Raw genomic sequence first — 26,220 nt, 5'->3', positions numbered from 1 at the left:
TGAGAGGGTATAAAAAGATAATATCGAAAATGGGCAAAAACTAAAGAAAAGAGAAAAGAAGGTACAAAGATATAAAATAGTGATAAAACAAAAAATGGAGTGATCAAATTTAATGAATAGAAACCAAAAAAAATCCCCCTAGAATGGAGAAACAAAAACGCCTTGGATATTAAAGAACAAAGAATAAAAACTCCCCATCAAAACCCCCACGAAATGTGTTTAACCTAAATAAATAAATTTTAATCGATTTTAGATATAAATCTTGGATCTTTTCCAGAAATATTTTCATTTCTACAGAAAATTTCAAGATGTTGCGTGTATCAGCAATCGTTCTTTTCTCACTCTTTATTATTGAAAACGTGTGTGCTAATGCTTGCGGACCTGAAAACTGTGAAACAACAATTGACATACCGTTGATAACCAAACTCAATGCACCCCTTAAGGCAGAGTTAGATATTACAAGTCTGACTTCACAACTTAAGGAACTTATTGGAAAAGAAGTGAAACAAGCAGTTTTTAATGCAGTGAATGACCTTGTGGAAAATATTACTGATATGAGATTTCAAATTGCTGTGGATAGATTGCAGAATTCTAGTAATGAAATGGAAGGTAAGAGCAAACTGATAATTGATTGGTCTTCCAAATTTTAATTGATTTATATTTCTTAGCATACACACATTATCTGTTGTTATGATGTTATTATGATTATAGACCAAAATGCCGTTTTATATTTTCATTTGAACCGTTAGCTCTATGTACGGTTAAAACAGTTGAAGCTGAGATCATAAATTATATTATTGTTTGTCTTTTTCATTTTTAGCCATTACGTTGTCAGTTTGTTCTAGATTTATGAGTTTGACTGTCCCTTTGGTATCTTTCGTCCCTCTTTTTTTTTTAGCTAAACATAGAAATATTATATACTTTTCAACAAAAAAAAACAAGACAATGTATCGCTATGTTATGAAATTTTCCTGTGTATTACTGACTAGTAATGTCCTTTCTCAGCACAATAGAGTGATATGAAAAAATATCTTTAGAGACTGAGGGCGCACGTTGCACATTGAGATGATCAACGACAATCTATCAATATAATGAAAAAAGGATACACTATACCAAGGTTAATAATTGCTCATTTATTCATATATTTACAGAGTGTTAATATGTTCTCATCAAAACTATTGATTAAAGGCAAATAAGCGATTTTTATTTTTTTGCAATATTTTTTATTCTAAAAATCGTGTATTCACCCAAAAATTCTAAGATTTGACAATATAACTTAAATTTGTAAAATTATAAATGGAATTTTTAAAACTTTGATTGCCTTTGCAGATATGATGATACATAGATCTCATCTTCGAATTTAGGTGCCGACTTTTGCATAATTTTCCAAAAAATAAGAGTGCTCCTGTGTTTAATTACACGATATTTTCTCCCTTTTCATGTTGTTCTGATTCGTTTAATCATATGGAATGATAAATTATCACAGAGTTATTCAACAGGTTATCCACTGTATTGTATTTTATGATAAACTAAATTATTTCAGCCCAAATTTGTGTATCGTTACTTTTGTGGAATAGTATATATTATCATGTGTGAACCCCAAGACGAAAAATCGTCAGCGTTTCTTCTTTATTTAGTGTAATAGTAATTAGGGTATTTTGAAATTGATTGTCAACTTTTAACAATGCGTGTTAGCTTTAAGCTTCTTGCCTTTTTTCTAGAACATGGATGTTGATCCTCGTCGGATTAGTGGTTTATTTTTTTTCTTATATTTTAATGTTTTTTCATTAATTTAATGAATTTTTCATCGTTGGCCAATATTTGACAATCAATGTCAGCTTTTGTCTTCCCACTTTTTTTTCTAGAATGGGGATTTTTAAATCTGAAAGAGCCCCTCTAGCTAATTGCAAAGAAAAAAATTATTGGGCGCACAAAATAATTCATTGTGCGCACAATTAAAAAAATTGTGCATACAACTTAAACTTTTTTGCACAAAACCTAATTACAATGTATATTATGCGTACAAAATAATATAATGTGCGTCTTTTTAATAGTGAAAGAAAAAAACAAAATGGTTTTTTTTAAACGGGCTAATCTGTTATGGTAATATTCTTTACAAACCACAAACATGTCAGTATTCACCTCAACAGCTTACAAAACTTTTAAACAGACTTATTAAGAAGGGATATAGTTAAAATGCTGTTGTCAGGTCATTGGAGATTGCATATTTAGGCTTTAATATTGATTCACTTATAGGGTTTTTGCATCGAAACTAAACACATTTGCTTTTAAAAAACAGTTGTTGGCATGACACGGGTTATGTTCTTCTTTTATATTTTATGATACTAAACCCCTAACGGGAGGGATTGTGCCTGATAATCATATGATGAAGACATTATCTTTCAATCAGTTAAATTGAGGTCTGGAGCTGGCATGTCAGTTCAATGCTAGTAGTATGTTGTTATTTATGTATTATTGTGATTTAATTTATTTCCTTTTGTTACATTTTCTGACATCGGACTCTTTTTGAACTGAATTTTAATGTGCGTATTGTTAAACGTTTACTTTTCTACATTAGGGAGGGTTGAGATATGTCAAACATGTTTAACCCCGCCGCAACTTTGCGCCTGTCCCAAGTCATGAGCATCTAGCCTCTGTTAGTCTTGATTGTTTTTTAATTTTAGTTTCTTGTGTATAATTCGAAGTTTAGTATGACGTCCATAATCACTGTACAAGTATATAAAAAAGAAGATGTGGTATGATTGCCAACTGTCCACAAGAGACCAAAATGACAAATACATTAACAATTATAGGTCACCGTACGGCCTTCAACAATGAGCAAAGCCCATACCGCATAGTCAGCATATTGTTTAAGGGGCCAGCTGAAGGACACCTTCGGTTCGGGAGTTTCTCGATACATTGAAGACCCATTGGTGACCTTCGGCTTTTGTCTGCTCTATGGTCGGGTTGTTGTCGCTTTGACACATTCCCCATTTCCTTTCTCACTTTTAGGCAACAGTAGTAAACCGCCGTTCTAAACTCATAAATCGATTGAGTGAAAACAACGAAGCAACAGAAACACTGAAGTGCAACAAAAAATCAAAAGACAATGCAACGCACATAGTAACGTAATATATCAAAAATACAACTGTCATTTTCCCGACTTGATACAACACTTTTTAAGAAAAATGGTGGGTGGAACCTGTTATTGTGGCCAGCCAAAACTCGTGATTTTATGGCAATGTTAGATATAACACTAAAATGACAAAAAAAACATGACAGGACTAAACAAAACATACAAGAACATTCAGGACAGAGAAATACACGAATAAACAATACAATACATGCATTTCGACATGCTAATAAGTACCAGGCTTATTTGATACGCCATACGCAAGTTTCGTTTACATAAGTATCATCATGCTTCGTCTACATCAGACATAAGATGATAGAAATACTCGAACCTTTAGAAAAAAGGTCATATCTGCATAGTTTCTTATCGACACCTGAAACGAATACTGAAGAAGCTTCATGTATTTCATCTTAAACTTAGTTTATCAACAGAAGCGTTTGAAGTTGCTACTTCTTTGAATTAATGTTTATTGGAACGGTTTGATACATACTTGGCATTATAGCGAGGTCAATATTGAACTTATGTAGACTTTGATAATATTGGTTTACCTATTTTCTAGTAATTTTTAAAAAACTACAATAACTACTGGTACTTATGCATTATACTTTGTTTTGCAAAACTCAAGATTGTGTTTATGTTGATTGACAAAAGACTGACATGTTGGTCAATTCACGACTTTGATTTTGTTATGCCCTGTCGACGAATATAGCATGGTCATAATATTCAAAAATCTTTGCGTCCGTCCATTCACCCGTCTCTTTTTATGATACATGTTTTCTTCATAGTATACTAGTTTATGATGAAGTTGAAGTGTCATCAACTTAAATTCATAATGTAAAATTTTAAGTTGGGAAAGGAAATGGGGAATGTGCCAAAGCGGTAACAACACGACATAGAGCAGACAACAGCCAAAGGACACCAATGGGTCTTCAATGTAGCGCGAAACTCTCACACCCGTAGACCTCCTTCCCCTGGCCCCTGACAAAATATGTATTCTATTGTTGTGATAATGGACGTAACACTGAACTTCGAATTATACACAAGAAACTAAAATTAAAAATCATACAAGACTAACAAAGGCCAGATGATCCAGACTTGGGACAGGCGAAAAATTGCAATGGGGTTGAACATGTTTATGAGATCTCAACCCTCCCCAATATACCTCTAGCCAATGCAGAAAAGTAAATGCATAACAATACTCTCACTAAAATTCAGTTCACGAGAATTCCGAGTCAAATACTATGGATAATTGAGATGATCTGTAACAATAACATATCCATGCCTTATATATCATGTCCATGTACTGTAGCACGACGCTAGATTGAAACTGACGAGGAAAGGTAACACACGGCCACCGAGAGCTTTATTATTTGAAGCCCAGGTAGTCGGGTGTTCTAACGGGACGGCTACAGTGCAGGTGATTTGGTGTCTCGATATCTCAGTAGCATGGGTTCGAATCCCGGCGAGGGAAGAACAAAAAATTTGCGAAAACAGTCACACGGCCACCGAGAGCTTTATTATTTGAAGCCCAGGTGGTGGTGTGGTCTAGCGGTACGGCTACGGGACCACCTGGGCTCTACTATAATAAAACTATCGGTGGCCGTGTGTTACCTTTCCTCGTCAGTTTTAATCTAGCGTCGTATTACAGTACATGATATATAAGGCATGGAGATGCAATATATATATATATATACGAGTCTAAATTGAAAACTACGTTCAAACCTATGTTTGCGTTGGATAAAAACCGCAATTTTTATACGTGTGCATGTAAAACAAATTTCGTTGTAGAAGGGTAAAAAAACAGCATAAACAACATTATCCAAAAGCCCGAAAAAGTGAAAAGGTATATTTAAACAAAACGCATTTGACAAACAGGTCCAACAACTGATGTTCTTTTACCCTGCTGACTGCCATTGGCGATTGCCAAATAAAAGTGAGCACAAGATGTAACAAAATGGATCTTTATATAAATTTTATACTAAACAGATTTTTTTTAACTTGTGGCCACGATGTTATGCCACAAACATACGGTGTCAATATTTTTTTAGTACACCAGATCCGTATTTCGACTATAAATGTCTCTTCAGTGGTGTTAGGGACCGAAACGGTATTTGGAAGGCCATGTAAAAAGTACCCTCATTTTTAGATAGACTCTTGAAATTCAAGAGTCAATATATGATGAACGGATCATATAAACCGGAGGGAAAATATGATACAAGCCCAAACGAAACAATATAAACAAGTTTAAACTGAAAACTACGTTCAAACCTATGATTGCGTTGGATAAAAACCGCAATTTTTATACGTGTGCATTTAAAACAAATTTCGTTGTAGAAGGGTCTAAAAACAGTACAAACAACATTTTCCAAAAGACCAAAAAAAGTGAAAAGGTATATTTAAACAAAAAAACATTTCACTAACAGGTCGAACAACTGATGTTCTTTAACCCTGCTGACTGCCATTGGCCAATGCCAAATAAAATAGATCACAAGATGTAACAAAATGGATCTTAATATAAATTTAGTACTAAACAGAAATTTATTTTAACTTGTGGCCACGATGTTATGCCACAAACTTACCGTGTCAATATGTTATTAGTACACCAGATCCGGATTTCGACAATACATGTCTCTTCAGTGATGTTAGGGATCGAAACGGTATTTGGAAGGCCATATAAAAAGTAATATATATACATATATATATATAGGGACAGCAGTACTTACGTTTGCTGATGTGAAAGTATATATATATATACAGATCAGCTCAATTATCTATAGTAAAGGATTCAACAAATTAATGCAAGATACAGTCACAGAAAATAATTATACAATGTATGTATGCAACAAGTCTAAAAGGGTACAACATCACAAAAAACACAATCAAACGAACAATATGTTAGATATTTCGGATAATAGTTTCCTTCCTCGGTAATTGCACGATGACAAATGAATCATGTCAATTCATATTAAGGCTCTATCAAAATATTGAAATTTATACAATTCAAGCGATCGCTGTAACAATTTTAAAATTTCCAAACACGGAGCAAAGACTACAAAGATATGCCAAAATAAAAGTAGTTATTTACTATGTGAACTGGCACAACTCTAAATTCCCAAAGGTGGTGACAGTTGAGATGTTAAACAACTTCGTGGAAATACAGTCCCAATAAACAGTTCTGACCGTTCTAAGCTAGTTTAACATTTAAAATATGACAACGGTAGAGCAATTGCAACAGCGACTGCGTATTTAAACAGCCCAAAAATATAGTAATTTGATGATAAGAAAAATGATTTTTTTTTTTTTTTTACTAAGATTGAAAATCCGAAACGATCTAAGATGTCCAATGACATGTCCCCGTAACCGTATTTGACGTACGCGTTAGAATAACGTTTTTAAAACTGCATATGACTATTCTTGGATATTTGGCATGAAATAATTTCATGAAAAAATCTGATCTTTATAAAATATTTGTTTGTTTAATATGCATTACAATATAGATTTGAATTGTTTCAAGGATTTAAGATGTCGAAATATTTGACTCGGAGAGAAATTACCGGTTTACAACAGACAAATATAAACGTGTAATTGGGGAAATAAGACAGAAACAAGAAACGAAATATTAACAATTTTACTAGCCAAGATTGAAATCAGAGACATCTTATGGTAGAGAGAACCTTGCTAAATTTAAAAAAAGAGAAGAAACCGATAATACACAAAAAAAGACAGCCAATGATATATTGGAAGTACGCTCGTCCTAAGAGTAAAGAGGAACCGCAGATTTTTCCTGCATTTGTTTTACTTTTAGTATCGAATTTGGTTTTAAAGTTTCAAAAAATTTTGAAGATTAAAAACGCCTAAAAAGAATACAAAACAGACTTTAAATCATATAAGAAGACATCAAATTGTTACTTTGTCATGTTTGTGTTATTGTTGGAGACAATTTTTCGCAAAATTACAAATTGTGCATGTATTTAGATTTAGACACCAACCCGACTAAAGAGCAGACAACAGCCGAAGGCCACAAACTGGTTTTGACAGTTTATAAATATAACATAAATATATAAGATTGACACACAAACACACCCACAAACACCAAAAGCCCACACCAACACATTTAGTTTTACAATATGAAGACATCTTCATTAACTTTGCTTATTGTCGTTTCAGTTGCATTGACCACATGCGTTTCCTCTAATATTCAAACGTCAGGGACAGCAGTACTTACGTTTTTTGCAGGAATAAACAGTTTAGCAATTTTCAAGACCACAGGACTTTTTCTTTCTGAACAATCAGGACTCTACTTTATTTCAGTGACTATTGACTCGCACACACCCAGCGGAAGTTTCTCCATCTATCACAATAGCGCTATCGTCATAAATGCATACGTGTATGACAAAGCATCTGGAAGCAATGAGGCAGATCATAGCAGTACAGCAGTATCAGCAGTTTTCTTGAATGAAGATGATACTTTAAGTGTCAAAACAGTTGGTTCATTATTTGTGCATTCAATTTATTCATGCATGACAATAATAAAAATCAAATGAATCTGTTTTGAATCTCTAATTTTATACTGGCTTTGAAAAAAAAGAAGAAAAGGTCGTCTGGTTGTCTTTTTTTAACATTCACTGTTTCCATTATCTATATAAATAAAAGCAGAATACACAGAAACCCGATATGAGAGTCATCGCACTTCGGGAAGCTCGCTTGTCATGTTTTGGATTTTTTGTCAGATTTTCGGAATCCTCTGGTTTAATCCATTTGAATGCCTTAAAAAAATTGTCCGGTGACCCCCATTTTCCTTTTGTAAATCTTTTTCACTTGTATAATGATAAGCCGTCTGTTAAAGTCTTATAAAATTTTAATTACTTTTTAACAGTCATTCAAAACGTTATCTTATCAATGATAATGCTATAAAGTCAAGTGAGATTTTTTCCCGCCAAAACTGCAATGGCTAATATCTCGAAAACAAGCGCGGGGACCTATATATTTTTTTTGGCTCCTTAGATTCCTTTATTAATTCCCTATCAATATAAACTTCTGTTTTGAAAAGTTAATTACTTTGAACTGAGAGGCAAACTCCCTCAATAAAGTTAGATAAATAAATCATGTTTCCCAGGCTAAATTATCTGTTAGCACAAATTATGCGGATTAAGTGTAATGTGGCGTCCACACAGTTTCGATTTTGGCTTCCATTTCAGATCAGACATCGCAAGGACACAAAAAGTGAAAAGGTCGGAAAATTATCCTAAATGATCTAGAATGTCCTATCGTTGTCGGAACGCAGTCGTAAACTTTAGTAACAGATTCCTTCAGATTAGACATCGTCCGAAGAGTTCAAGCCAAGCACCGACAATTAAGATTGTACCATAGCATTCGGGGAAACTCAGCCGATTTGGTCTATTCAAATGGGAATCGTCACTATGTCGAGACAGATTTTTGTTGTATCTGCTCAAAATACTAACAAGTTTCTGTGTTTTCAGAGCAGTGTCATTTGAAAAGAGCAATAGATATTTCTCCAGATCTTGCCTATTGGGAACCGTCTTTGTCAAAACCGTTCCAAAACAGTCCCGTTATTAATACGGCAATAATATAAACAACGCCAGAGTCCCAACAATTACAGAGTTCAATACGACTGAGTCCAGAAAAAGCGGAAGAAAGTCGGTTAGAAACTGCTGAATAATAAGAAGGCATTCTGAACAATATCTGATTGTTGTTGTAATTTACTAATTGTTTTAACACATTTAAAAGGAATTGTCCTGCCAAGAACGGCTGTAAAAATCATGAAAATGTGACCCCAGTTTTAGGACGTCACAAACAGACCCGGAAAGCCACGAGACTGTGCAGTGCAAAGATATAAGTAAAGAGTATCGACAGGATGTAGGATCGTTACAATCGTAACTTTGCGTAAAAATGAATATATAATTGGTTATGTTATAATTGATAAAAAACAGAATCTAATATGTAAGAACTTAGTAAAACATTAAATTGATTTGTGATAATTACTAATTTACCATTCATATATAAAAAAAACTTTCACTGAAATTTAAAACGCAACTTCAGACATAGGAATAGCGAATTAGTTAAAAAAAAAATACATACCGTATAGAGCAAAAAATCATTTAAGTCGAAAACGTGAAAATAAACAAAAGGGAACGAAATTCGTCTCTCTTTTCATGGCAATTTTGTGTTTTTGGACCTTTTTGTGAACCTATTTGCAAAAAGAACTAACAATTATTTTTTAAATAATTAATCTTAATAGTTAGAAAAAAACTCCCACTAATTCATCAAACAAAGTTTAATTTTGAACCCTTTGGACCTGAATGTCGATCAAGACTAATTAAAAAAAACGGACTTAGAATAATAAATCTAAATACATGATACAATTTGCCAAATTGGAGAATTCCAAGCAATTCAAGACCTAAAATTAAACCTTATTAAAATAAGCTTTTTATCCAAAATATTAAAATGTATTGTTGCTGGCCATCAAGTGTCTAAAATCAGTCCAAATCTTCCTTATTGTGGTGTGTAACTTTGTGTTACAATATGGAAACTAGTAAATACTTGCTTTTTTGTCCCTTTTGATCCATAATTCAGGCCATTACTCCGTTATGGAATCCCAATCTTTTTTTGTGGTATGGAACCTTTGAGAACAATTTCATAGAGATCCATACACATATATAATTAAGTCATTGACTGGATAACATTGTTTACGTACGACGACGAAGACATCACCGTACTATTATACGGCCGCATCTTTTGGGGTCGTATAAAAACGTATACATTTTGTACCTGATAAATTTGAGCATGGAAATGAGGAAGGTGTCATAGATATAACAATCAAACCAAGAGCAGACAACAGCCGAAGGCCATCAAGGGCCTTCAATGCAGATATAAAATTCCGCATCTAGAGGTGTTCTTCAGCTGGTCCCAAAACAAAAAAGTATACTAGTTCAGTGATAATACACGTCAGAATGAACTCCGAAATATACAAATACATTGTAAAACTTAAATTAAAAATCATACAAAACTAACAAAGGTCAGACGATTCTGACTTGGGACAGGCGCAATAAAGCGGCGGGGTTAAACATGTATTTTGAGATCTCAACACTACTCCTATACCATTTTGCCAATGTAGAAAAAACAAACACACACCAATACGCATAGTAAAACTCAGTTAAAAAAGTTCAAGTCCTATGTAAGAATAGGTAACAAAAGAAACTAAAAAAACGACAATGAAACCTTAATTAACAAAGGACTACTAGCAATTACTGACATGTCAGACCCAAACCTTAAATAAACTGATTAAAATATTATTTCTTCATCATATACTCAGTAATGTTAAAACGCCCCGAAAAAAGTCAAACAATTCAAACGAAAACACTAACGGCCTATTTGAATGAATACTTTAATGAAGAAAGCATTACGTAAACTATAGTAACAAAAACATATTTACGAGACGACAACTGATAAACAGAAGAGACCAATAATAAAAAAAAGCATTTAAAGAAAACAAATAACATTAAGTAAGAATATGTGATCTATGAGACCACGCCGATTTTATGTTCCTTATGTCGTAACTACTATCCCCTTCCCTTTCATGAATGTGACCTACCGAATTAGACTATTTACCGGATTTCTTATCTTATAAGCAACACGACAGGGGCCAAATGTGGAGCAGGATCTGCTTACCCTTCCGGAGAACATAAGATCTACCTTAGTTTTTGGTGGTTTTCGTGTTGTTTATTCTTATGTTTTGTATGTTGTGTCATGTGTACTATTAAAATTGAGAATGGAAATGGGGAATGTGTCAAAGAGACAACAACCCGACCAAATAAAAAACAAACAACAGCAGAAGGTCACCAACAGGTCTTCAATGTAGCGAGAAATTCCCGCACCCGGAGGCGTCCTTCAGCTGGCCCTATTGTTTGTATGTTTGTCCTTTTCCTTTTTAGCCTTGGTGGTGTCAGTTTATTTTCGATTTATGAGTTTGACTGTCCCTCTGGTATCTTTCGTCCCTCTTTTATGTTATTACACAATTTCTGTATATATAAAACAGATCTTAATTTTAAAAAAGAACTGTAATTTAGTGATGTTTGACCAAGAACAATAAATATTGGCAAATATTGGACATCATTGATTTATAGGCAGGGCATACTAATAAAATGTGGTATTCGTTTTCAATACAGCGCTTATTACACCATTTGCATCATTGTAATTATCTAGCCATTTGATATAAAAGTGCATGGGATGGTGTGGTATGAGTGTCACTGAGACAACTTTCCATCAAAGCCACAATTTGTTAAAGTAAACTAATATAGGTTAAAGTACGGTCTTCAACACGGAGCTTTGGCTCACACCGAACAGCAAGCTACATGGGACACTTAAAATCACAGATGTAAAATCATTCAAACAGGAAAAACCAACAGTCATATATAAAACAGAGAAACACTTATGGACCACATCAACAAATGACAACCACTGCACAACAGGTTCCTGACTTAAGACATGTGCAAACAAATGCAGCGGGTTTAAATATCTAAATTGGTACCAACCTTCGCTTATACCTGAAACAATAGTGTAACATTACAGCATAACAAGACACACAGTATAAACTATCAATTGACATGGCTTAATTCAATAAAAAGACATATTAACGCAAGTGAACATACACTGAAAGAATACATTTTATTTATGACACATATACAAAATCAATAAAATAAGTGATGATATGTTCAACAATTTCGGAAAGAGAACCACAACCACAACCGTGAACAAAATGCCGTTAAAAATGTCAGTTCGTCTTTTTAACGTTAAACTTTAGTGTACCATTAGGCAATTTGGTTAAAAATGTGAATTTTAATTGTAACCTAGATAATCTTAAAACTTTTAAACATCAATTCTCTGTATGCATCAACCAATAGCTGGCCACATAAAACAAGAGGCTCTCAAGATCCTGAATCGCTCACCTTAATTCTTTTGGTTAAATCTCTCATCAATGATTATTTTGGCTTTTCAATTTATTTAAATGTTTTTTGGATCGTCCTATTTTCTTCAAAAGCCAAAAAAAAATAATCATTTTCTCCGATGTTCTATTTTAGCCATAGTAGAGCTATGTTTCTTGACATACAAGGAAATAAAATATAAAATTTATACAAGATACTCTGAAACTCATTTAGCCTAAGTTTGGCTGAAATTGATACTGCAGTTTCAAATGAGAAGATTTTTTAAAGTAAGTCAACATGATGAACAAATTGTGAAAAAAGTCTTTAAAGGGCAATAACTCCTTAAGAGGTCAATTGACAATTTTGGTCAAATTGACTTAATTGAAGATCTTACTTTGCTGAACATTATTGCTATTTACAGTTTATTTCTATTTATAATTATATTAAAGAAAATAACCAAAAACAGCAAAATTTCCTTAAAATTACCAATTCAGGGGCAGCAACCCAACAACAGGTTGTCTGATTCATCTGAAAATTTCAGGGCAGATAGATCTTGACCTGATAAACATTATTACCCATGTCAGATTTGCTCTAAATGCTTTGGTTTTTGAGTTATAAGCCAAAAACTGCATTTGACCCCTATGTTCTATTTTTAGCAATGGCAACTATGTTTGTTGATAGATCATAACTTCGGATACAATTTACAAACTAGATACCCTAAGGAACATTCAGTTAAAGTTTGGAAGTATTTGGCCCAGTAGTTTCAGAGGAGAAGATTTTTGTAAAAGATTTCTACGATTTACGAAAAATGGTTAAAAATTGACTACAAAGGGCAATAACTCCTAAAGGGGTCAACTGACCATTTCCGTCATTTGACTTATTTGTAAATCTTACTTTGCTGAACATTATTGCTGTTTACAGTTTATCTCTATCTATAATAATATTCAAGATAATAACCAAATACAGCAAAATTTTCTTAAAATTATCAATTCAGGGGCAGCAACCCAACAACAGGTTGTCTGATTCATCTGAAAATTTCAGGGCAGATAGATCTTGACCTGATAAACAATATAACCCCTGGTCAGATTTGCTCTAAATGCTTTGGTTTTTGAGTTATAAGCCAAAAACTGCATTTTACCCCTATGTTTTATTTTTAGCAATGGCGACCATGTTTGTTGATAGATCATAACTTTGGATACAATTTACAAACTAGATACCCTAAGGAACATTCAGTTAAAGTTTGGAAGTATTTTGCCCAGTAGTTTCAGAGGAGAAGATTTTTGTAAAAGATTACTAAGATTTACGAAAAATGGTTAAAAATTGACTATAAAGGGCAATAACTCCTAAAAGGGTCAACTGACCATTTCTGTCATGTTGACTTATTTGTAAATCTTACTTTGCTGAACATTATTCCTGTTTACAGTTTATCTCTATCTATAATAATATTCAAGATAATAACCAAAAACAGCAAAATTTCCTTAAAATTACCAATTCAGGGGCAGCAACCCAACAACGGGTTGTATGATTCATCTAAAAATTTCAGGGCAGATAGATCTTGACCTGATAAACAATATTACCCCATGTCAGATTTGCTCTAAATGCTTTGGTTTTTGAGTTATAAGCCAAAAACTGCATTTGACCCCTATGTTTCTATTTTTAGCATTGGCTACCATGTTTGTTGATAGATCAAAATTTCGGATACAATTTATAAATTAGATACCATAAGGAACATTCAGTTAAAGTTTGAAAGTATTTGGCCCAGTAGTTTCAGAGGAGAAGATTCTTGAAATAGTTTACGACGACAGACGACGACAGACGACGGACGACAGACGACAGACGACGGACGACGACGGACGCCAAGTGATGGCATAAGCTCACTTGTCCCTTCGGGATAGGTGAGCTAAAAAATAATGTGATAGAAAACTACCTCTAACATCAAAATTAGTTGCATTATTCATAAAAATCAGTTGAAAATCTTAATCATCCCAGTCCTTCTTGTCTCTTGTTAAAGAACATAAATTTCCTCAGCAACCAAGGAAAAATTTACCCAAAATGACCAAAGGAGTAGGTCACGTAAGACCCCTTTTTGGCCCAAAAATATGACAGTTTTACAAAATTGGTAAAATGTAAACTTTTAGTTTTTTATTGGATAGTAGAATGGTTCTGCTCCATAAATATGGGCTGTATTGGACAATACAATGCAAATATATTGGGTACTAGCACCATTTAATTATGCTAAATTACTGAAATCTTAACAATTCAAGCATTTTACTTAAATTTTAGACAGTTTCCGTGTAAAACGTAAGTGGCCGTATTCGTGTTCATCCAAAATATTGAAATGGAGTTGTATTTGATGATAATACATAACCTATATAAAGATTGAGGATGAACACGGATGCGGCCACTTTCATTTTTGACAAAAACCATCTGAAAAGTGACATTTTTTGGTAGATTTTTCATATTTGAGCTTGAATCGGATCGTTTTTAATGCCGATATAAGTTAAAATCTTTCACATTAATTTATTGAATCATGTGAAATAGACACTTAAGTGTTTAAAAAGTGGTCAAAATCTTTCGTCAGATGAAACTGAAATTTGAGGCCAAAATCGGACCTTATCGGATCTACTCCTTTCAATTTTTAACAGCTCATTTATTATGGCAGGTAGCTTTAAATAGTTCATCATTAAATCAACAACAGAATTTGCTTCATAAAAATATATGTATTAAAATTAATCATATACGGTGAAATACAGTATAGAATAACACCGTGCCCTACATCCATCTTGGAACGACCTTTAAACCCGTCATAGCACTTAAACGATATAAGTATCAAATAAGCGCACATATATTTTACTATTCTACTTCTCACCGACCACTGATTTAATGAAACATCATGATGTTTTATTCATTACATAATTAATATTCTAAAAAAGAGCAAAACATCTCAAACTTAGGTCAAACAATGTTATTGTAACAGGATCTTGTAAGGATTGTTATTAATAGAAATTATTATATGACTTTTAATGATATATAACTATATTAGTGTATTATATTTTAACCATGCGGTAGGCGATACAAAAAGAAGTGATGCGCTGAAATTAAGAAATGGTTTCTATTTATGCTGAAAATACGTAAATTTTTATTTAATCCAGGATAAAAATGCCTAAGTGTTATCATTTACATTTTCTCAAATTGTAAAGACAACAAAAATATACAATGATATGCGCAAACATTAATCAAAATGTAAGTTTCGCCGTTATTCAAGAACTATTCAGAATATGAAAATATTCCATTTTTCTTGGAATTATTGCTCGAATTTCGGGAAAATATTTTTCCCATTTTGCTTATACAACATGTAATATAAATGTATAACGAAAACACCAAACTCCAAAACAAATTTAAAAAAGGAAAGTCAATAATAACTGACAAATTCATACGCTTTTAATAATAACATCAGTAAAAATAAAAACTCATATAAAAACGTCAAAAATGACTTATTTAAAGGGCATTTAGCTACGAGATATAAAAGAATAAAATATGACTTTGTTTAGTTTTGATCATAAATGAAAAAAACCCAGTGAAAACAATCGACTTTTAACAATCAGTTTGTGTCAATTTTGATAAATAAATTTTAAAAGACACATCTCTGATTATTCAGTTGCCAGTCAATAACTCGATTTGATTGAACCTGTATTCATGTTTCCTTCAGTTTAATCAATTTGCTAGAGATCAACTACGCATAACCAATGTTTTCTAGGCTATTTAAAGGAAAAGGTTGAAAACACTTCTAGTACTACTGAGATAAACCATTAGTTTGACTGATCCGATCCACCAAAATGCATTCATAAACAGATACAAACGATTATTATTATTTTTTGTAATCTTTAATATATAATCAAACAAACTTTGAAAGGAAGTAACATTGATCTATAACTACGTAGCGTCTAGACAAAAATACATTAGAAATGCTCGTGCATATAATCGAGTTCTTGCATTGTATGTTGTTTATATAAAGAGTCTTTTTATAAGATAGAACTACGTACTAGTATGTAATAAATCAAATTTAAGATTTTGAGTCGAATAGGTAAATATGAATTTGACGATAGCAAGTTCGATATATGGCTGGTTAGAACAATTTACTTAACAAATGGTATTTGCTGCTTTTTAGATAAGCATGTGAATTAGGAAACAAGAACAAATTTCCAAATCTACGCACATTGCAGATAAAACTAAGTAGTTTTAGTCAGTATTGACTGTAAAGGCCTGACGTTATGAAACCTATTAATAACAATTGTTTCAAATCACCATGTATATTTGCGGTTGAAAATTCCACACCTGAAAGTTGTGTAATACCTGGAATTACATAACCCCCATTTCCTTGTATCAAAATACTGAACATAGCATTTTATAAGACAATACGGTTTTAAGACTGCAACACCATGCACTTCAAGATTATAATTTTCGTCATAGGCACCTGCTTATTGAGTGAAAGTGTAATGAGCAAAATGGGAAAAATTAAAGGTAAGGTTCACAATTTTTTATTATTACATACTATGTTTATCGCGTTTCGTATACATATAAAAAACATTCTGGAAAAGGACCATTCATAATTCAATTTCAAGTAATCAATATACATGCAAATGTGTTTTACCGCACATCTCCTCAACAGATATATAGAGATACACGATAACCCCGGCTCGTAACCTAATTCGTATTTTTTTAAAAACAAAAGATAACTAGACATCTCACAGTGGGGAACATGGAAAGGAACATGCAGGTAATACATACAAGGTTAATAGTTGATAGCTCCAAATGGTGAAGTTAAAATCTTCTCTTCTCGGACGCCATCACGAGTTGGTTGACCGTTTTGGAATTACAGTTTCACAAATGATATCGTAGATATAAAAAAGAAGATGTGGTATGATTGCCAATGAGAAAACTATCCACAAAAGACCACAATGACACACACATGAACAACTATAGGTCACCGTACGGCCTTCAACAATGAGCAAAGCCCATACCACATAGTCAGATATACAAGGCCCCGACAAGATAATGTTAAACAATTCAAACAAAATAAATGTTCCTTACGTTGTAACTACCATCCCCTTCCCTTTCATAAATTTGACCTACCGAATTAGACTATTTACCGGATTTGTTATCTCATAATCAACACGACGGGTGCCACATGTGGAACAGGATCTCCTTACCCTTCCGGAGCACTTTTTTCTTTGTTTTATTTGTTGTGTCATGCATGTGTACTATTGTTTGTCTGTTTGTACTTTTAATATTTAGCCATGGTGTTGTCATTTTATTTTCGATTTATGAGTTTGACCATCTCTTAGTTATATTTCGTCCCTCTTTGATTGACACGAGCTTCGAAAAGATAAAAATATAATTGATCACGAGATAGATATGAACATAAACATTTGCAGTTACATCAAAAAGTTTTGAAACATTATCAATGAACTAGTATACCTCTTTGTTCAGGGGGCCAGCGGAAACCCGCTCCGGGTGCTGGAGTTTTGAGCTGCATTTTAATCCCGTTGGTGACCTTCAACATGTTCTGCTCATTTGTCGGGTTGTCGGCTCTTTGACACATTCCCCATTTCCATTCTCAATTTTATATTATGTTTAATTAGTTATCAAAGGTACCAGGATAATAATTTGATACGCCTGGCGCACTTTTCGTCTAAATAAGACTCATCAGTGAAACTTAGATCAAAATAGGTATTAAGCCGAACAAGTACAAGGTTTCAAAGCATTGAGGGCCTTAAATTTCAAAACGTCGTGCCACATACGGCTAAGGTAATATATGCCTGGGATAAGAAAATCCTTAGTTTTTCAAAAAAAATCTTTATGAAATGTCATTTGACTATTAGAGTATTAAATCTCACTTAAACGTTTTGTTTTAACCATCTGATGAATCTTTGTAAATGTATTCATTTTGTGTTAACATTATTCCTCAACGTCATTCTTTTCTAAGGTATATGATGGGGGAAAACATACAATGTACTTGTTCTAATGACCAAAAATATACGGCCATCCAATAATAATTATATGTGAAAACAGTACTTAAAGAAATCGAACAATGATTGTACTTGTTTGGCTTTAAAACTATTTTGATATGAGCGTCACTGATGAGTCTTTATGTAGACGAAACGCGCGTCTGGCGTGCTAAATTATAATCCTGGTACCTTTGATAACTTTTTCCTGTTAAGTTATTGGTAAAATCGGGAGTCGTGATTGATATACCGTATAGCGGGTTATTTTCGCGGGGTGCAAATTTTCGCTTATTTTCGCGGACAGAACTTAATCGCCAAAATAAATTCCGCCAAATTAAAAGTGTACATACAAAGGTATTAATAAAAGATTTTAATCCGCCAAAATAATAACCGCCAAAATATTTCGTATACCTTGTTCAATGAAAATCGCGAAATTTTACACCCACGAAAAAAACCCGCTATACGGTATTACACGTCTTATTCGTGCACCGTTTTCCTTTTCATGTTTACTGTTTACAAGAGGAAATGATAGGTTCACTTATAACTGGTGTCTTTCAAACAGTCAAAAATATAAACGCAATTTGGTTTAAATTTATGAAAAGTATATGAATTTAAAAAAAATAATTACCTTCTAGTTGAACACACGTCAAATTATAGGTTTGCCAGAGGATTTAAAATTTCCGTGGAACATACAATCAAGGCCTATAGTGTTCTGTGTATCAGGAGACCTGAGTTACCCGGTGGACGTCCTAACCGGTTTGTTCCCTGTATCATGTGTATTCACAGTACATAAAACTACCCAGTTAACGTTGCCCTCGAAGAAATTTGACATCGACTTGATTGTACCTGTAGTAAGAAGTAAAGTCATATAATTACTGAACTCCGAAAATGCAAAAGGGAAAGTCAAAATAAAAAAACTAAAACACATCAAACGAAAGAATAACAACTGTTTTATTTCTGACTTGGTACAGGCGTTTTCCTATGTAGGAAATTGTGGATTTAACCTGGTTTTAAAGCTAGCTGAAACTCTCACTTAAATTGACAACGAAGAGTGAACAAAACAAACAGACATAATAGGTTAAAATGTCAAAAATAGGGGTACAGCAGTCAACATTGTTTTATGATCTTAATCACTATCAACAACATTTTGAATTGATAGTCAACTATTGCACTATGCATACACGATGTACACACGTATTTGTTTTGAAGTGAAAGAAAAGGAGAATCAGGAATATAAAATAACAATTAAGTTTTTTTACTTCTTTTTGCAGAGGATAATATAGGACTTCCACGATTACTGGTCTTTAATTTAGGAAACATCGCAGCGGACACATTGTGTTCTTTTTGTAAAAGAATCCGTTCAAATTGTTTTAGATTTTGTAATGGTGGAGCAAAATCAAGAATTGCTAGAGGAATGAAACAGAGTCGTATAACTACAAAAATATTTGGATAGCAAATTTTTAACTCCCTCTTTTTATGGATATGCATCTTTGTATTATCTAAAATTTCGAAATTGATTACAGATATTGCATTTTTTTTGTTTTTCTATATACATGTACATATACATATAGATGGATTGATCATGACCCTTTTATCAACGTTGTCTTTTAATTCGGATTATCTCTTGTCTTTACTTTTTCAAATTGCACAGGTACATGTATTTGCATCCCAAAATATGTCCGAATATTTGAATTGCATACAAATTTCATTTTTTTCTTTATCAACTCGGAAAGTACAATTTTTGTATTACAACTATGCGTCTACGTGCAGAGAGCGTCCGTTTGTTCTTATTGCTGTTGATGAATCTTCTTTTTAATTCAATAATTGTATTCATTTACAATCTGATGTTAAGTATTGTAATGGTTGTAGAAAAAACAACGACACTTTACTATGAGGGTTGGATTCTCTAAATGTATGCCATTTCCCCCTTTATCATCTTTTTCTCATCGTTCTCTATTTTGTATATCCTGTACCCTAATCGTTTTTTAACCATTTTTATTGACCCATTTTCTCTTTTTGCCTTATTTTCTCTTTTTTAAATGTTCAACCCAAACAGACCCTCCATTCTTTGCACATGCTTACACATTGATTGATTGATTGCTTAAAAGATTAACTGTTGATATTATAAACGTGTTATAACTTTAATCACTATTAATACAACTAACTATGTCAAGAATGAAAACAAAATGGCAAAGACAAAGCACATACGCAAATATGAATGATACACTTATAAAACATTATGCTTGCTCACAATAATATAATTGCATGATATATAAATTACAAGCAAGACAGAAATAATATTACCCATAGAGTTAATAGTAAAGATTAAAATATACAAAGAAAGTATAAAGACCACCATGACACGTTATTAAGATATCATACACAACGTCAGTACATATAACGTATACTTCATGACCATCCTGTTTTATTTGTGAAAGAGGAACGAAAGATACCAAAGGGACAGTCAAACTTCTAAATCTAAAACAAACTGACAACGCCATAGCTAAAAATGAAAAAGACAAAAAGACAAACAATATTACACATGACAACATAGAAAACTAAAGAATAAACAACACGGACCCCACCAAAAAGTAGGGGTGATCTCAGGTGCTACGGAAAGGTAAGCAGATCCTGCTCCACATGTGGCACCCGTCGTGTTGCTTAGGTGATAACAAATTCGGTAAATAGTCTAATTCGGTAGGTCAAATTCATGTAAAGTTGACACAATTTTTATTTATTAATAAAGTCTTCATTTTTTCTACTGAACCATTTTAGATCACAGTAACCGTTTATGATACAGTCATTCACAACATTCAAACAAATCATGACGGTTTCAGTTAAATATTCGAAATGATAACTATATGTTGCACTTTGTAAATACATCTGTTTCTCAGACCACGCCTCTTTTGTGGAGAATATTCATAGAAAATTAGTTTTGTTTACATACTGGTTCCCAGTTATGCTCTCTGTTTTCCATCTCATAGAGACACAACTTGGGAATTTTAACAGTAAATATACATGTGCATATTGTTTAAATGGAAATCTGTAGTAACCCTTCATTCGAGGCAGAGGTGGTTAAGAAAATTAGTGTTAGTTTAAACTAAAAGATCAGAGCATATAAACTTTGAAAATATGCCACACAGCCCTATATTTTGATCTTTGAAAAAAAAACTGTAGTGCATGTGAACTTTCAATATTAGAATAAGATTTTAACTTCATAGTAAAAGTGGAACGGTGTTAGCCGTAAAAGAAGTTCCTATGGGAAATTGCATTGTCAATATTTACAGAAATGCAACTTTCAACTTTACAAGAACCATTGGTTAAAAGCCCCTGTGTAAGCAACATAAAAAAGTGATAGTCAACATATGAATATATAATATACATGGAATAGTAAAATTGGTCAGGATAAATCCAAAGAACAGTCACAAAAAATCGAAGTTTTCTTCCGAACGACATCTGTTAAATATTTTTATATCTTTACGCCCTTTCCGTGACTGATGTGAATCCCGGTTTTCTGAATTTTTCACAATCAATTTTTTAATCGATTTTCTCTTCTTTCGCGAATCAAAGTAATGTTGTTCATTCGTTTCAGCTATTTCATCGTCTTCATCATAATTCAATTGATTTCGCATGTAGAAAACGTCGCATTCGTCCAAATGATGATCCTCACCATTTTGACAATAATAATATTCATGCTCAACCTCATCATTTTCATCATTCTCATCATCATCATCATCGTCATCATCATCATCATCCTGATCATCATCCTGATCATCATCATCTGCATAATCATAATCATCATTATCAACACAAGGAACTCTTTCACGACGATCTTCTGTTGTGAGTTCATTGCACTTTTGGACTTGTCGTAGTTGTTTATTTACGATTTTGCATACACGGCATTTTTGTTGCCGATCGAGCAAATGTTTTTGTGGAAATTCGTCGTATGGAAACATACTTTTACAGCCCTTACAAAGCTTACGTCTTATTTTTATCTCAACTGATACTTTTTCGGGAATAATATTGGTCGGGAGGAACGGATTCAATTCAAACTCATTGAAATATCGACTATGTAGGCATCTTTTTGAATCGCAATAACTTGCAGATGCAATTTTAAGTCGATCTATCTTTTCATCTAATGATTTATGACCGTCAAATAATTTTAATAAATTTTGTACGGAGTACTCACAATAGGCTAGAATATCATTCTCTAATGGCCTCACTTCCCATATGTTTTCTTTTAGATTAGTTAAAAACTTTTTCATTCTTCTGAATTTCTTATTATTTTTCTTTTTTGATTTCAAAGAAGGCATAAACTTCCGTAATTGAATAACTTCTTGCGTACGATTCCATCGCTGTTTATTACAGATCCTCGAACGAATTTCATCAATGTTATCCATGCACTGCAATAACTGTACGTCTAATACTCCTGCAAGAATAACACTATACACATGATATAATGCATCTGCAGGCTCGCGACAATCAAAAACTATTTTGGACGTTAAATTGTTTTCAAGAATCGACGCAATACTATGATTAAATGCATCTTTTCCTAATTCTAAAATGTCAAAGATAAAGACGTGACTTGATGTTGATATTGTCAATAACGAAATGCTTCCATTTCTAGAGATATGTTCTCCTTCAAACCCAACAGCTATATATTTGTGTTCGTCTGTATATTTACCAATGGTCTTCACTGCCTTTTGAACTTCAGACAGAGTTTTAATATACTGAAACGAATCCATGTTGGACGATATACAATGTAGTTTCCCACCGAATAATATATGTTGTTAGATATCATGCATACGACTAAGTTCCAGTCATTAATAACCCTTTACAACTGTAATCAATGCGTTAAAGGCTTCATAGATTTTGAAAAGACATAGGTTACGGGATTTAATAATTCCTTTCATCATAAATAACTCATTTCTTCTATTAATGAAAGCCTTAAAAATGTGTTTTTACAGACTTTAGTCATATAATTAACAAAGCACACAGGTAGGTGTACCATGTAACGTTTTTACAAATACTCCAAATATATTATTATGAAATTTGTTTCCTGTTGGAATACTTCCAACACTTTGATTGCATCTTTTGTTCTGATGATTTCAATTAAACTTTTCCTATCAGTTAAAAAGTAGATTTGACTTTAACTGCAAGTTCCAGAAAACAAAACATTTATATTTATCATTGTATAAAGAAAAGTAAAATCCCCCCCCAAAAAAAACACGAACTATGACCTAAATTCAAAAGAGAAAGTCCCTAATTAAATGATAACATCAAAATCTAAAACACATCAAACGAATGGATAACAACTGTCATATTCCTGACTTGGTACAGGCATTTTCTAATGAATGTAGAAAATGGTGGATTGAAACGGGCTAGCTAGCTAAACTTCTCATTTGCATGACAGTCGCACATGCAATTCCATTACATTGACAATGATTTGTGAACGAAATAACAGATATAATAGGTTAACATGTTAAAATAATGGTACACAAGTAAACATTGTGTTATAATCGTAAATAATGTAACAAAGAAACACGAAAAACCAGATATACAACGCATACGAACAAAAATTCAAGAAAAGAATATACCAATTAATCAAAGCACAATTATACAATAATGGGATATAAAAATAGCGAGCCACGTCAACTGTTATTGTACCAGCGAATTTTGTGAAAAGGGAGAGAGGTGTTATGTTGTTTTTATTTGTTATAACATTTCTAACGCGACAAAATGATTATGTTTCCAACAACTAACTTTAATAGATTCAAATGACATTTTTGCAGATTGATTTTTCTTTTCAATAGTTGTAGATTTATAATCAGGATATAATTAAACTAACTAAACAGACGTTTTCCCTGTTGTTGATAGATCGCATTTTTTTAAAATCAAATTTCTCTATTTTTCAATTCTTCTCCGTGTATTGAATTTTCGTTTTTACCGAGATCAAAATTGTATTTCAAATTTCGTTTTCATTTTTAACGACATTTTTGTGATCCTTTCGGGGTGTGTCGTCGTTTTGTACTTTTCTTTTGTTTCATCGAGTTCCCTTCAATCCCAATATTCATTTTCACAACTTTGCATACACAACATTTCTGTTCAGAGCATCTTAAATCTTTTTTTCGAGAATTCGTTAATTGGAAATCGTCTCTTGCAACCTGTGCAAGGTTTGACTTTGTTGCCTTTCTCGAAAAAAAAGCATCCCGTTATCTGGAATAATATCGATAGGCAGAAATTGATTGACCTCGTATGGATCAAAACTTCTTTCTCTCATTGCTCTCTTTGTATTACAGTAAATTGCAGATGCCACTTTAAGTCTGCTCATATTAATGGTCCATGTTCTATGACTGCAATAAATCATATAAAGGCTTGACATTCATTGTATATGCCAAAAACAAAAAAGTGTCTTCATTAATTGGCTGCATAGACCATACATTTTCATACTTTAAAGTTTAGCAGAGACATCGTCCATTTTCCTGAATTTCAAATTCGTTCCCACCAATCGTCAGAACTCGGCCGAGAAGGAGAGAAGCGGAGTCACCCGAGGATTGCCGATTGTCGTTCCCACGTACAATGATATCGTTGACATTAATGATTTGATTTCAATAACTTCATCAACCCTTCTACGTCGTTACAATTTACCGTACCGAGTACGTTTACCATCGATCTTATCGATACAATGCAACAACTGAATATCGTAAGCTGATGTGAGCAATACACCATGCACACGTTATAAAGAATTTGCCGGTTCACGATAATCAAACACGATTATTGTTGTAATAGTTTCGTTTTTGAGAAAAAATGATATGCCTTTATCAAAAGCAGCACTTCCCAATTCTAAAATGTCAAAAATTAAGACATCAGTTCTAGTTGCTATTATCAATAAGAAAATACTTGCTGTTTGTGATATATTGCCTCCTTAAAACCCAACGGCTATTAATTTGCTTTCATATATACCTTCAAATATTGTTGATATAGCCTTCTTCAGATCAGACAAGGTCTTGACATATTGATATGCCATGCTGAAACGACTTGCAAAAAAAAACTCCGTTGCATGACAACGACGTTTCTTAAGTTTATTTATTCTTGGATACTCTTTGAATACATTTTTCTTTGCAACACATCACCTTTCCGTATTGTCATTTTAGTAAACCTTTTTTTAATTCAACGATGCATGTGCCATCTGGAGGCATAAGTAGATATAAGAAGATGTGGTTTGAGTGCCAATGAGACAACTCCCCAACCAACAATGTATGGAATGGTGCTTATGTTTATGTTTCTTTTTGTTTTTATTCTAGAAGCAACTAAAATGCGATGTTTGATGAAACGTTATGACAGGATCAAACAAGGATGTTGTCAAGGAAATGCATAGATCTGTTAGCGGTTACTGTAATAACGAGTTATATGACATATCACATCAAGGCTGCCAGGATATTAACATTTACAAGATACCATTCCAGGGATGCTGTGGGAATATCGTATACAACAAACATCATGATGCCATACAGTATGAATGTTGTAATGGTAAGGTTTTACGTTGAAATTTCACTCATACATTATACAGGTTGTTGTATAAAAGTAAATATATTGCTATAATTGTCAATGCTCATATCACAAGTATAAATCACAATTACAATGCAACTTTCAAATCAACAAACACATCAATGGTCATCGAAGTGACTACACATGCAAGCCCAACCTACCCGTAAGTCGTAATTTGAGATCACCTGGGCACGCACAGGATGATCTCAAAAACCTTACCATCATAATCATAGACCAAAACGAGGGTTGGTTGAAGGTCGACAGAGTCGCTCGGGAAAGATGTTGGATAAGAAAGTTAAGGACAGTTTCCCCAGAGGGCATAAATGAAAAAAAAACATAGAATAAGTCACTCATTTTCCTGTCATCAATTGTTTCCAGTAACTCCGGCTCCCGTACTGGCTTTACAGTTCGAAGATTTTTTTTTAATACCAGCTTAAATTACAGGGCTCCATTCATTTGTGATGAATGATAAGTACGTAGCCACTTTCTATTATTTTACCTTATTAGATAAAACTTATTTTTCTAATCATTATTAAACTGCTATTCATTTGGAAGGCTCAAATATGTAGTTTCTGCTGCAATTGCCCTACCG

General features: G+C 33.1%; 2 protein-coding genes across 2 annotated transcripts; one reads left to right on the top strand and one right to left on the bottom strand.

Annotated features, from left to right (window-relative positions):
* The first annotated feature begins 302 nt into the window (after positions 1-302).
* On the top strand, positions 303-7,677 carry LOC134692308 (uncharacterized). The gene is made up of 2 exons (XM_063552759.1): positions 303-609; positions 7,301-7,677. The coding sequence occupies exons 1-2, from the start codon at positions 309-311 to the stop codon at positions 7,675-7,677; spliced, it is 678 nt and encodes a 225-aa protein (XP_063408829.1). The 5' UTR covers positions 303-308.
* Positions 7,678-21,502: 13,825 nt separating this feature from the next.
* LOC134692307 (uncharacterized) lies at positions 21,503-22,036 on the bottom strand. The gene has a single exon (XM_063552758.1). The coding sequence runs from the start codon at positions 22,034-22,036 to the stop codon at positions 21,503-21,505; it is 534 nt and encodes a 177-aa protein (XP_063408828.1).
* Between the last annotated feature and the right edge of the window lie 4,184 nt (positions 22,037-26,220).

Source organism: Mytilus trossulus, chromosome 12, assembly GCF_036588685.1.
Source record: "Mytilus trossulus isolate FHL-02 chromosome 12, PNRI_Mtr1.1.1.hap1, whole genome shotgun sequence".
NCBI lineage: Eukaryota > Metazoa > Mollusca > Bivalvia > Mytilida > Mytilidae > Mytilus > Mytilus trossulus.
Note: the sequence above shows the minus strand (reverse complement) of the source record. Positions and strands in the feature narration are given on the sequence as shown.

Coding starts and splice junctions, on each gene's coding strand:
- LOC134692307 (XM_063552758.1), bottom strand. CDS start 22,036: ATGTTTCCATACGACGAATTTCCACAAAAACATTTGCTCGATCGGCAA.
- LOC134692308 (XM_063552759.1), top strand. CDS start 309: ATGTTGCGTGTATCAGCAATCGTTCTTTTCTCACTCTTTATTATTGAA. Junction 610..7,300: donor TTCTAGTAATGAAATGGAAG/GTAAGAGCAAAC, acceptor TTGTCGTTTCAG/TTGCATTGACCACATGCGTT.